This window comes from Aulonocara sp. 'chitande type north' Nkhata Bay, linkage group LG1 (genome assembly GCF_057382095.1).
Source record: "Aulonocara sp. 'chitande type north' Nkhata Bay isolate Kocher_YH1m ecotype deep benthic linkage group LG1, A_spYH_male_GT1.1, whole genome shotgun sequence".
In the NCBI taxonomy this organism is placed as follows: domain Eukaryota; kingdom Metazoa; phylum Chordata; class Actinopteri; order Cichliformes; family Cichlidae; genus Aulonocara; species Aulonocara sp. 'chitande type north' Nkhata Bay.
The window spans coordinates 8,103,590-8,116,426 of NC_141344.1; the positions used below are offsets into that span (position 1 = coordinate 8,103,590).

At 38.1% G+C, this 12,837-nt stretch overlaps 1 protein-coding gene across 1 annotated transcript; it reads left to right on the plus strand.

The window, feature by feature from the left end:
• The first annotated feature begins 553 nt into the window (after positions 1-553).
• LOC147338633 (synaptotagmin-5) lies at positions 554-12,323 on the plus strand. The gene is made up of 5 exons (XM_086298402.1): positions 554-651; positions 2,218-3,218; positions 8,563-8,734; positions 11,205-11,371; positions 11,457-12,323. The coding sequence occupies exons 1-5, from the start codon at positions 630-632 to the stop codon at positions 11,604-11,606; spliced, it is 1,512 nt and encodes a 503-aa protein (XP_086154528.1). The 5' UTR covers positions 554-629; the 3' UTR covers positions 11,607-12,323.
• The last annotated feature ends 514 nt before the right edge of the window (positions 12,324-12,837 follow it).

A 12,837-nucleotide genomic window follows, 5' to 3' on the forward strand; every position in this document is an offset into this window, starting at 1 on the left:
GTGTGTGTTCTGCAGGTGGAGAGAGCTCCAATCAGAGTGCAATGTCATTGGGGTGCTTGGTTTATAACATAAAAAATTGAAGCCGTTAAGATTTAGCCGTTTAAGCTTTTTAAGGCTTGCAAAAAAGCATATGGTCAAATACCTGATTTCAGTAAATCACATTCACATTCACTAGTTTAGCACATTCTCTTTTTCTTCGACTTCAGCTTACAGTAATTTTCAAACAGTCCCTTACTATTGTCACGGAAGATCATTACTTGGAGATTGATGTAATCAATAGCACGCCGTATCTGACTTATTGATAGGCATGCATGAATTTTAATATGATATTCTGCCTGAGCATTTGTTTTACTTTTAATTTGGTTACAGTTGCAGGACATCTAGCATAAACCTAGCTGCTGTGCCTCATAAATTTGTAAAGTGAACAGTAACGTCGGTTGGCTGAACTGTAGTAAGGAGGCAGCACCTTTTTATGCCTTCAATGCACGGTCAGTGCAACTGAAATAAAAGCCCAGTTACCCGATGAATCTATTGGCTGGAAGGCTTCAGGTTCCTGCGCACTGGTGATGAACCACTCTCATAAACGGTGCTCACAGTGACTCCACACACAAACCAAACGGCGTGGGAACATGTCGCAGTACATGCTGGCAGGTAGGAAATGTTCGGTGTCTTTTTTAGATTTTACTAATTTTGTCAATGAACAGTCTGTGTTTGCTTTAATTTGTACCTTAGTCCCGATGGTCTATTCTTCAGACAGGGAAACATATCAGAGCATAACATCGTTTTTTTTTTTATTTGATTGCTTGTTTGTTTGTTTTTTCCACTTATGGCTGTTAAAAAGATTTCAAACACGAAAAATAACCGAGAGGAAAATAGAAACAGCTTTAAAAATCAGTTTGTTTTTGCACTGATACATGAACTGCAAAAACAGAGTGGGAACGTATCCTGGTTACAGTTGTTTTAGATAATTTGGTATGAAGAAGATAAAACAAATGGATAAATAAATAAATAACAATAAAAAAACAACCTAGGGAGTACAGTGATCTTAATTCAGTTATTTGCATGCCATTTAAAAATGTTTAGTGTAGGATTAGCTATGATGCATACCATGTCAAAATGCACACACGTCCTTCAGGATTAAAAACAAGAAAAAAAGAAATCTGCATTAAATGCTGATTTATCTCTACTCAGGTTTCACCATCACATCAATTGGTTGGCAATAATGTCCACTGGCTGGTCAGGCTGACTCATATCTTAGAGCAATCCCATCAGCCTTTAATTTTCAACATCACTGCTGCATCCACCCACTCTGTACTGTCATGACTGAGGCAGAGTGAGGAGCTCCCTGCTCCTGGACTTTGACAGGGCTGAAATTGATCTGCTTTGATTGTGATCCCATCTTAATGTAATAAGTGAATAATTGTGGTAAGTAATAATTGTGGCGTTAAAGGGTGCAGAGTGCGTTGACTCTCTAAGTCTCCTGTGATAAGCAATTTTATAGATGTGAGGGAGACACTCCTTTTGGGGGTAAGACCGTATACCTCTTCATAGCAAAACTGTGGTGGACCTACTCTTAATACTTTCAAAAACACAAGTAATGGTTTACTGTTGGCATTGTTGGTTGTTTACCTCACAATAATCATGCTTACTGCGCTGTCCACGAGTGTGTTTGATGCATGAGTCATCTCAATACATTATCCCATTATCTGACATTAAATCAGCATCAGGGCTCTGTTTTAACAGCTTCAGTCTGTGGTTGTTTTGATATTCTTTCCTGTTTTAAAGGTGTTTAAAACACCAAAGTGGACTTTTAGCTCATCATAATAACTTGATGCAAACGAAAGGTGATGTTACAGTATGCAATAACCTGTTTTATTTTTTAAACATGGATGCTTCTAAGATAAATAAAAACAGAAATAATTGATCTTACAGCAGTGCAGTGCTCCCTTGGATCAAAAATGCAACTACAACAATATAAATTATATCGTTATCATGATGACAATTCCTCCAGAATGCAGCCACAACAAGATGTTTTGCAGTAACTTTGTTTGTAATGAATATGCCTTCAATTTTCTGAGCCTTCAGTCAAACAAAATCATTTGCTTCACATTTCAAATACCTGTATCTATACCTGTGTGCTTTGATTTCCTGTTCCTTTCTAGTTTTTGCATTTTTACGACATAATATTAATGTTTTATATTTATACCTTTTTTCTAGTTCACTTGCAGATCCTGCTGGCTGTGGGTCTAGCTGTATTCTGCTATTGTCTAGTTCTTGGCTGCATCCTTTGCTATCGCAAAAGGAAGAAAGCCTCATTGGAGGACAAAGAAGCAGTTTTTTTGTCTCCTCATCCTGCAGAGTGTGTGACTGTGACACTGACTCCTTCTCCCTGTACGCAAATTGTGAAACAGCAATATGAAGAATTGGATGGGGATGTGTTTGAATTTTCTTTCTCTAAGAGCAGCTCTTCTCCCTCTGAAGATGACCTCACTGCTCTGCCCTTTGACTCCAGCCCTACCAGGTCAGCTGACCTGGTAAAATCTCCTAGATCTTCTTTTCCACTGCGGCGCCTCAGCACTCCTGCAGTTCCCTGTTCACCTAATAAACCTCCAAGACATGGCCGAGCCTCTTTGCCTTCTCTCACCAGGTTGAGTTTTGTGCCTAAATCCCGTCGAGCAATCGGCCGGCGCTGCACTGTGACTGGTGAAAATTTTATTTACAGTGAGAGCAGTTGTCTGACTGCAAGCGCCGTCAGACCTCCTGTGGAGGAGGGAGAGCCTTGTCCATCACAGTATGGCTCTAACTCTCTCTCCCCTCCCAAACCAGCTCCACTCCTTCACTTCTCCGTGGTCTTCTCTTCTGCTTGTGGCACCCTGGTGGTCAACATCCTAGGTCTCTTGGGGGTCAGTCGAAGGCGCAGTGGGGTGTTTGTTAGGGCAAGCCTTCCTCCACTTTGCCCTTCCCCACAGCAGATATCCTCACGACGGCGCAGCCTCAGCCCAGAACTCCACAACCAGAGCTTTGCACTGCAGGTGAGCTCTGTGGAAGAGCTGCGGACCTGTACCTTGAAACTGGCTGTCTACAGTAGGGACTTCTCTGGTCTAAGAGAGGCTGCACTGGGGATAGTGGAGTTGCCTTGTGAGAAGTTGGACTGGGAGCCTGACATTGCCACCACCTACACCAGGCAGCTCTGCCCAACTAAGAGCAAGCTGAAAAAGGTATATGGTGAGATGATTTGATCATGAAATTTATTTGGCATAGGTATTACAATTAAAAAAGGGGCAATGCAAGTTCCAAAACACAACAGATTGTCCATAAAAGCTTCTCTGACCCTTATGCTTGTAGAAAGTGACTTTAAACACTTGAACTTGAGATTAAAAGAGACCTAAAATAAATGCACAGTACCAGGGAGCATAGTGAAATACCATAGAGAGTATGTGGTAATGCTTTATCTGGTAACAATACCAAACAAATGAAAATTATTATTTTTTAAATATCTCCTAACAGCATTCAGGACTTTTTTCCTTCAGTGGGCTGGTTTCAGTCATTATACAAATGTCATTATGCAAATGTACTGTTTATAAGATTGGGGAAACCTGCAGTCAGCTGAGACTGAAGAAGTCACTTGTATGAGTGACGAAATGTTTCTCCCACTAAAAAACGCTACGGCCAGATGAACAGAATCAACTTTTGGAGACATGCAGGACTTTAGAACTTCAATAGAAATAAAGAGCACAAAGTAAAGAGTTACATCTGAAACTGTCTCTTCGCCACCTGTGTTTGCTTAGAAAGTATGAAGCTACAGCCACCAGATCGTTAGTTTAACAGAAATCAAAGGGAAAACAGACAAAATGACTGGACTGCTCACTCAAACTAAGATGCAACAATTTCCTAATGAGTATATGGGTTCTATTGCTCTCCAGTCATATTAAATGCAATTTAATGTAGATTTTGCAAATTATAATCAAGCAGGAAATGGACAGTGCTGCCTGCTAAAGGTGGACATCTGGGTGGGGAGTCCTTGAGTACTTACCCAGATTGGCATTTTGGTAACCACCAAAATCTAGGGCAGTTAAAAAACCAATGCCAACTGTTTAGATACATGACTACAACTGTACACATGATCAGTGATGGTATTTTAGAGGGGGTAGTTATAAAATCTCTCTTATTGCTTCCTGCAAGTGATTCTATTTTAGATTTCCTCGGTTCATTTAGTTGCCGTTTTTACAGTTCAAGTGTAAATGCATTTTTAGTGATTAATTTTCTCTTGTGAAAATGCTATTATTACAATATATATGTGTGATGAAAGTCAGATATTGTAGCAGCCCTGGGTGAACGTTTGTTTTCAGTGAAAAAAAGCAGCATTATACATGATATGACACATCAAAGTCTGCAGAACAGTTGGTTCCTCACATATGCTGCTTGTGTAGCTAAATTAAAAGTACCGTGTCTGCCCTAACTCAGTCAAAATTTCAATCAAATAAATTTACTTTTGTTCTCCTGGTTTCATTGACTTGATAGTATAATTTCAGTCTCCATTTTCATTTGATTTAATAGAAAGGGAAAACTACACTTCAGTCATAAATAACACGTATCATGGTTTTCCCATGAAGGAATGTAGCATCTAATCAGCTCTCCCATTAGCCTGTTTTTCCACTGTTGTTAGTCATGGTGACGCTGTTGTTCGCCACTGCAGAGCAAACAAGTAGAGTGCAGCAAATGGGCAGTGTGCCCACGCTGTGGCCTCTGCGGCTCTGCTGATACTCTGCCAGGAGACATTAATAACAAGCTTTTGAAGGGAGTTGAGCCTAGTTTTTCAGGTCACACTGAGACGTGCTGGATTCTCTTGGGGTGTGCCAACTTGCTTTTTACAGTAAAGTGACAATCAGCTGGGTATACCCACCTCAGTCTCTCACCTTTATACCTGATTCAAACTCTCCACATAAACACACCTTTACCTTCCTCTTTCTTAGTAACAGCAGCTGCCTGGCACAAAGGTGTGTGCATACAAAGCGGGAGTTTACTTAGAAAAAACACAGCTGCTCAGCAATCTGAATAGTTCTTGTGTATTCTTGTTCATGTATATATCAACTGTGCATTGGAAGCTGTAGAAATCTTCTGCATAGATAGTAAAGGGCCAGTTTTCTTTATCAGTGTAATGGGATCAGCTGAAATATTGCTAATCATTCATCTGCATTGCCTTAGTTATTTTGACATTTTATGGGAATGAGGGGCTGATATGTTCAAGCAAAAGTGGAGTGATCAGGATGATCTGCAAACTTTGATTTGTTTCATGTAAATGCACTCTTTGTTTTCACTTTAAATCACAGTCCTGTAGCGTTCCTGGCAAATTTCCACTTTCTCCAGTATAGGAGAGTATAGGAAGGGAAAAATAAATAACATTAGGGAAGCCTTTCTGAAAAACAAACAAAAAACAAATAAACAAACCAGAGAACCGTTTTGCTTGCTTAGCTGGCATTAGTAGCAGAAAGCTGCAGAGTTGGAGTTTCACATAATATTTCCCACCAGGATGCAGAAAGTCTACAAAAATAATCTAAGTATCGTATTATATTGTATCACTGCATCAGTCAGCTGTTACAATTAACTTATTACTCTTCCTTTAATGTAATGCAACTTCTTGTTACATAGCAAATAACCTTTCAGCTACTGGGGGGCAAAAAGCATTCATGTTACAGAAAGAAGGTTAAAAGTACAAACTCTCACAAATTTAAAGTGACCTTTTTACTTTATAGGTTTAAGGTTAATAGTGTTGAACTGGTGTAAAACATCGATTTTTTTTCCTTTCTTATAAGCACTACCTGATGTTCCCAAGTGTGTCACTAAGCTTGGAGGGCCGGTCGAGTGAGCGAGCACTACACCTGTGGGTGAAAGAACACTTTACCTTACTGTATAAAGTGCCTTGAGGCAACTTTTGTGTGATGTCCCGCTCTATGGTATAAATAAACCTGAATTTATCTGATGTAATGGGAAGCTAATATAAGTTGTTGCTTACAGAATATCAATGTGCAGTCAATTGTTCCTACTTATACACAGAAATTAGGTTGGAGGAAAATATTTCAGAGTCTCTTTAGGCATCTGTTTTTTGGAAATTATTGGATGATTCATAGAATCTGTTTGTTAAATAACTCGAGATGATTTACAATTAAGAAGAGACTTTCATAGTCTGTTTGCAAAAATAACAGCCAGAAAATTACATAACGCGATGTTTTCATGTAAAATATAATCTGTGGGTGGAAAAGAATTTGCTTTGGGATTTTTTTTAATTACAGAGAAAATTAAATATTTTTATACAATGATATAGTTGCAAAACTTGATTATGGAACTGACTCCCAAACAATCTCATATTTGCATTAACAATGTAAATCACATATTGTAATCCTGAGTTGTGAGACCTCTGTTCTATTTTACACTTCAAGGATTTTCTTTCTCCAAAAAGTCTGATAAAAATGTTTGTGTAGGCTTCCTGAAGGGACGGCCTACACAAGCCCAATGGCTTCAAACTAATGATGAACATTTGTTGAACATTTAGTAAGCTGTCTTTAAACAGAGTATAAAATGACCAATGCTTTTTGAAAAGACCAATTGTGTCATGAAACTGTGTTATGATCTTCTGCAGTTTTTTTTTTTTTTTCAATTTTTGGACTCTGCTATAGTAGCTTTGCATAATTCACAGTTCAAAATAATCCTTCTCTATCTCCGACTGGGACTGATTCCTATAAGGTGACCCTCTTCTTAAAAGCCAACAGCAGTTGGGTGGGACTACTACGTTTACAGCCAGAGCTGTAATGACCATATTAATTCTATTCTATTCTAAAGATATCACATAGCACAAGAGTAGAACTGATCTAAAACATTTAGAACAGGATGAAGCTTTCACTAGGAACTGGGAATTCATTTTTAATTTCAAAGTCTATAAGTGAAATCAATTGAGAGAGCTGCAAGTACTTCTGCAATGTATCCAATGATGACGAGGCAGAAAAGGAGAAAGTGTTCTTTCCAAGTTCTGCACAAACTGATGGAACACTGAATGTAATGAATTCTTGAGACTGTAGACTATGACTAAAATGTTTATGTAACATGTAATCTGATAAATAAGAGGCGAGTATGCAAATAGATTTATAGATAAAATTAAACCAATGAACCTTCCTGCAAATGGGGAATGAGGACCAGTCAACAGTCCAAAAGTCTAAAAGATGGAGAGAATGAGCAGAGGCATTCATATAAATTATATAACCATAATCCAGGAGGGGTTAAAAGGTGGTAGCATCAAGCCTTTTTCCTTGTAGTGAAAGAGAAATAAGATGCATTTCAGGAAAAGAACCCCAACTTCAAAGTCAACTAAATTTTAGTTGACTTTTGTGGTCTTTCATGCCCTTTGGTGTTGCTCAGATGACCGGTGCATTCCTTATTTTTAAAAAATCCACCAGGTTGTTTATTTGATGGCCCTCACTTGCACTTATATTTCTTTGAAACCTTATATTCAAATAACAGCTGCTACTGTAAATGCACTAGAAGCTTAGAATCAACCCCAGATCTTTTTTCGGCTTATTTTGCCAATAATGTGGGGACATGCCTCACTGCACCCTGAAACTGCTTTTCAGTCAATTGTTCAATTTTTTTATGCTCTGAAAACGGGTTACTATGTGTAAAAATGTTTGTAATTCCTAAACAGAAAAAAATAATTGTTAGATCCATTGAGAGGCAAAACTGTGTCATCGTCCAAAAATTTATGGATCTAACTGCAGTACATGTTTGACAGAAAATCAGAAAAAGAAGGATAAACCTACCCACAAGGCAGTGCTACTGAGTGACAGTGTTAGTGACAGTCAGAGGCAGTGAACCAAAACTCACTTGTTGAATGAAATTGACTTCACACTCTGCTACCCAGCATCAGCAAGTCGCTGACGGGCTAACACAGCAGCTTGACAGCAGAATGTGACTCACCAACCAATGAAAGCTAATGAAAGCTGACATGAAGTCAGATTAAAATTTGTATCAGATTTAAAGATGAGCTATTGCTTCTATTCACAGTGCATGGATGTCTTTATTGTTTAAGGATGACTGGTCAAATGGAATCCTCAAGCATGACAGCTGCACACAAAAGACAACCTCTAATATCGATGATTTGATTTAAGTGACTGAAAAAGTGGCGTAGATTTAGCCCTGCTGAGTTCCTCTGGCAGGTGAACCCAAGATGTCGTATGATGTTTTGCAGAAACTTATTCAGATTTAAATTTCTGACCTGTTCCTTTATATTAACAGGCAATGATTCACAGCAAACCCCATTGATTGAGAACTAAAACATTGATTTTCACAGATCTGAGCCTTACTGCTTTGATCGACTCACTCAGTGATAGCACTATAGAAGCATATTCATGAGTACTTCTGGTTTTACTGCTTGAATCACCTCTTTCCCTTGGTTTTTATCCACAGTTCCCCAAACAGATGAAGCAAACATCTGCTGAGTGAAAGACAACTTTTCCCCTTCTTCCTAAGCCTCACATTTCTATCTCTTCGTCTTTCCGTCCTTTCTACCCTTAGAGTGTGAGTTCTCAGGAAACGCTGGGCCGCAGGAAGAGCTCTGTGTGTGTGCCACGGACTTTGGGGCAACTGTTCATCCTGCTGCAGTACCAGACACTAGCCCAGCGCATCAAGGTGATGGTTCGAAAGGCTGAGAATCTGGCCAAGCTCACAAGGATCCCAGGAGCTCCAGGTGAAGACTACACTCATACCTTTATCCATTCATCCATTCTGCTGGCTAAAGCCTATCCCAGCTACCATAGAGCGAGGGGCAGGATATACCCAAGACAGTTTGCCCGAATGTCGCAGGACTAACACAGAGAGACAGTAAAAACCATTCACTCTGACACTCACACCTATGGGCAATTTAGAATGTCCATTTAAAACTAACACCACTAATTACATGTCTTTGGGCTGTGGGAGGAAGCATCATACCTAAATTACAAAATAGACTATTTTTGCCATTGCCTTCCTTAAAGCCCAATTTTAATCAAAACCATAATTAAAAGACACAGACACTGACTATTGGTGGGAAACTCGTGATAACTCAGCTCACAGTTAATTGATGTCATTGTCAGGTGCCATCAAATAACAGTAGCACTTTATTTGATAAGTTAATGGATTATTATCTCTGGATGTGAAGTACTGGTTTTCTGCCAGATACCTGTGTCATCTTTAATTTCACACTAAAGTGTCCCAAACTGACTAACTAACCCAACTACATTTTGACTTTGATTTTTTACTTTATCAAAGCCTCTGACTTTGTGCATTTTATGTTTTTTACTCTGTAGGCATTTGGTATTACCTTTGAGAAATTCCTCCCAAAACGCTGAACCCAAATTAAATCTGTTTAATCCTAAAGATTACCAAAAGCAACAAACGTTTTGTCCTGCTCGTCCTGCTCTGCTTGTTTTTTGTTTTTAAAAAATCAGTGGTTCGATGTGAATATCACAATACTGAAGGCTTCTGTAATATTTAGATAGTGTAATATTAATGTTGTTTTAGTAATAAGGTGGCAGAGTGGTGCACTGGAATGCACTGCAATGTTTCTTCGTTCCTGACTGGGTTTTCTGCCACAGTCCAGGGATATGCTTGTTAGGTTAATTGGTCACTGCTCAAGATTATAATTATAATGACATTACTGCTCATAAATTTGCCTAAGGTGTGGATGTGAGAGTGTGTGGTTGTCTGTTTCTTGTGTTATGTCTGTGATGGACTGATAACCTGTCTAGAGCGTACCCTGCCTTTTGATCTGTGTTAGCTGGTAGAGGAAAGAAGGAAAAAAGACAACTCTACCCACCCTCAACAAAGCTAGCTCACAAGTGTGTTATGAACATTTTCTTATATGTTAAGTGTGGATTATTAACCCTTTCATACATTTTGCATTTTAAAAAATTGCATATAGTTTTCTCTGCACTGAGCAGTAAAAAGTAAATGTTAGTATTTTTTAATATACAAGTCACACACACTCTACTGCCTGGCTGGTTATGATCTGATTAGTCTTCCGTCCCTATGCCCAGATCAAAGCCCCTTGAGGCAACTGTTGTTGTGATTTGGCATTATATAAATAAAATTGAATCGAATTTAATACATCAGAGGACCAATTTGGACCCAAGGACCACAACCAGTTTCCTCTGGCTTCACTCTTGCCCAGTGGTGTTGGTGAGACAAGCTGGTGAAGCACTTTGAGCATGGGGACCAGGGATCCCACTTCACTTTCACTGTGCCTTGGGATTTCGATGGACTCTTTGATTCACATGTACTGTAAACTTTTGAAGCCTTAGTCTATGTTTTTACTGCCCACCTCATTTTCAAAATGATATAACCCAGGACAATCCAAATTTACAAACCAAAAAGATAGTGAACCCTTATAATAATCATAACATTTTTTTAAACATGTTTTAATAGTCCAGAAAAAATACTAATAAAATGTAATGCCTGGTTGCTCTGTGGTGTATTGAAGTAAACCATGATCTCCTCCAAGTAAAGGAGAAGGGTTAAATTTCCCATTAGCACATTGTAAGTATACAGATCTATTGTTCTGTCTCCTGTTTGCCCATCTATGGTCAGACAGACCAGATCTCTGATTGGTTTGTTATATAATCAGATTAGGAACAAATCGCCCTGGTGTCATTTCCCCCCGTCTGTGCCATCTGATTTAAAGCCTCGCTGAAGAGCAGAGGAGGAAGTAGGAAATTGTGTCAAAGTAAAAACAACAACCTAAACTGACACTTTGAAGCATAAAGTCAGTTATGTGTTTCTCATGAGCTTTAACATCAAATTACCCGTGTCAAATATATGAATAATGGGCTTTGCAGATGCACGATTGCACATTGCTTTTAGTTTTAGTAAATCGAATTAGTACGCTTGACTGGATTATTGAGATTATGTGATCATGCAGATATGCAACAGTTAGAGAAGAGAGGAGAGCAGAGGGAATTTTAAGGATATAAATAAACTGTTGCAAATCATTTTATGTGAATCTAGCAACACAGCCCTGCAGAGAGGTTGCTTTGGTTTGTTAGCACCAGCTGAAAATGTTCCTGTAACTGATGTTTGCTGCTCCTTTTTATTTGTTGACCTTTCTAGAAAGGAAATGTAATTTAATAAACTGATTCAATCTGATTATAATCATAACTAAGGATGTAATTTTATTCCAACAGACCACTATGTTGTCATTAACTTGCGTCAGGATGGGAAGGTAATTGGTACTAAGGAGACTAAAGGGGCCAGTGGTCCAAACCCCATCTGGAACGCACCATTCCTGTTTGACCTGCCTCCCGGTGACATAAATCAGCTACCACTGGTGCTTGAATTCATCGTCATGCAGGTAGGAAGTTCTACAAAAGTCACCAACCAGTATCGTATTATTCTGAGATCTCTGTCGCATCTTCATTTTCTTGATTTATCTACAGGGGCGCCTCTACACTAAGAGCAGCATTCTGGGTCGGGTGCTGATTGGCACTGATGCTTCAGAGGAGGGACAGAAACACTGGAGGGAAATTTGCAGTCGGGGGCAAATAGAAACTACTCGCTGGCATACCATCCAGTCAGATGCGCTGTAAGAGTGAGAGTGTGAATGACTGACACAGCGTGGGACGCCCTTTGCTGACTAGTGAGGATGATTTCAATAGCTATGATCACAATTTCTGCCAATTATCAAAAAACAATTATTAAATAATAACTCTTCATGATTTTCTATGTACATTGACAGACTTATACAAGTAAAAAAAAAAAAAGAACACCTCATCTGCATCCAAATCATTACATATATTTTAAGCACAGCTGTGAAGCTGTTTTCTCTGTATCAATAATATTTTTAAACCATGCATTTATTGTGATTCTTTCCATTGTGACTTCTTAACCTTTATTCCGTTTTTTGTTTTGAGTAAAAAAAAAAGGGGAAACATATTTAGTTTTCTTTATAGCCACTAGAATTACAAATGAGGGGACATTTTGATTTTAATTCAGCTATACATTGTATTTTCATATTATGTATTATGTATATGCATATTTAACATTAATGAAGAGCAAATTATTATAAAACCTGCACATTTTTCAGACCCCTGTTTTCCATTCTGTCTTACTGTAGCAGCATGACTTACTGTTATTGTGCAGCATCCGTCCATAGCAGCTGTTTTGATGTTTTTGTTACTAACCATTATCTAAAATACACAAGATTACCTACAGTACTTATGATTAGATAAGTAAAAAATTAGGGAGCAAATAACAAAACTAAGGAAACCACTTCTGTTTTTGATAAGAATTTCATATTAAAAGATACTAGAATATATATATATATATATATATATATATATATATATATATATATATATATATATATATATATATATATATAAAGATGTATAGTTATTAACATCATTTGGGAGCATTCTCATATATAAAAATGATTCTTTAATTATAAAATTTTATTTAGGAATTGTGTGTTTGTATGTGTAGTATACTATCCATGGGAATGCCTACGGTGACTTGTCTTATGTCTGAGCTGTGTACTGTATGTTTTCAGAGGATTAAAAAAAACAAAAATCAATAAAGGATTTTTTTCCAAAGTATAATAAATTCTTATTGATAAATAAAACTGTTTCTTGATGGTATGATCATACAGAAACATATTACAAACGCACTGGTCTAAATAATAAAATTAACAGTGACTAACTTTCATTCAGCTATGACAATGTCAGGTGTTTCGTTGTGCATGCTAGCTCATTACCAATGTCCGTGAGGATTTTGCTACTGTCACAGTACAAGGCTTGTTGTTTCATGTTGGCTTTGAGT

Bases quoted from the DNA above. Each gene is read 5' to 3' on its own strand.
- LOC147338633 (XM_086298402.1), top strand. From the start codon at position 630: ATGTCGCAGTACATGCTGGCAG. The intron at 3,219-8,562 runs GTATATGGTGAG...TTCTACCCTTAG, and splicing joins CTAAGAGCAAGCTGAAAAAG to AGTGTGAGTTCTCAGGAAAC. The intron at 8,735-11,204 runs GTGAAGACTACA...TTATTCCAACAG, and splicing joins AAGGATCCCAGGAGCTCCAG to ACCACTATGTTGTCATTAAC.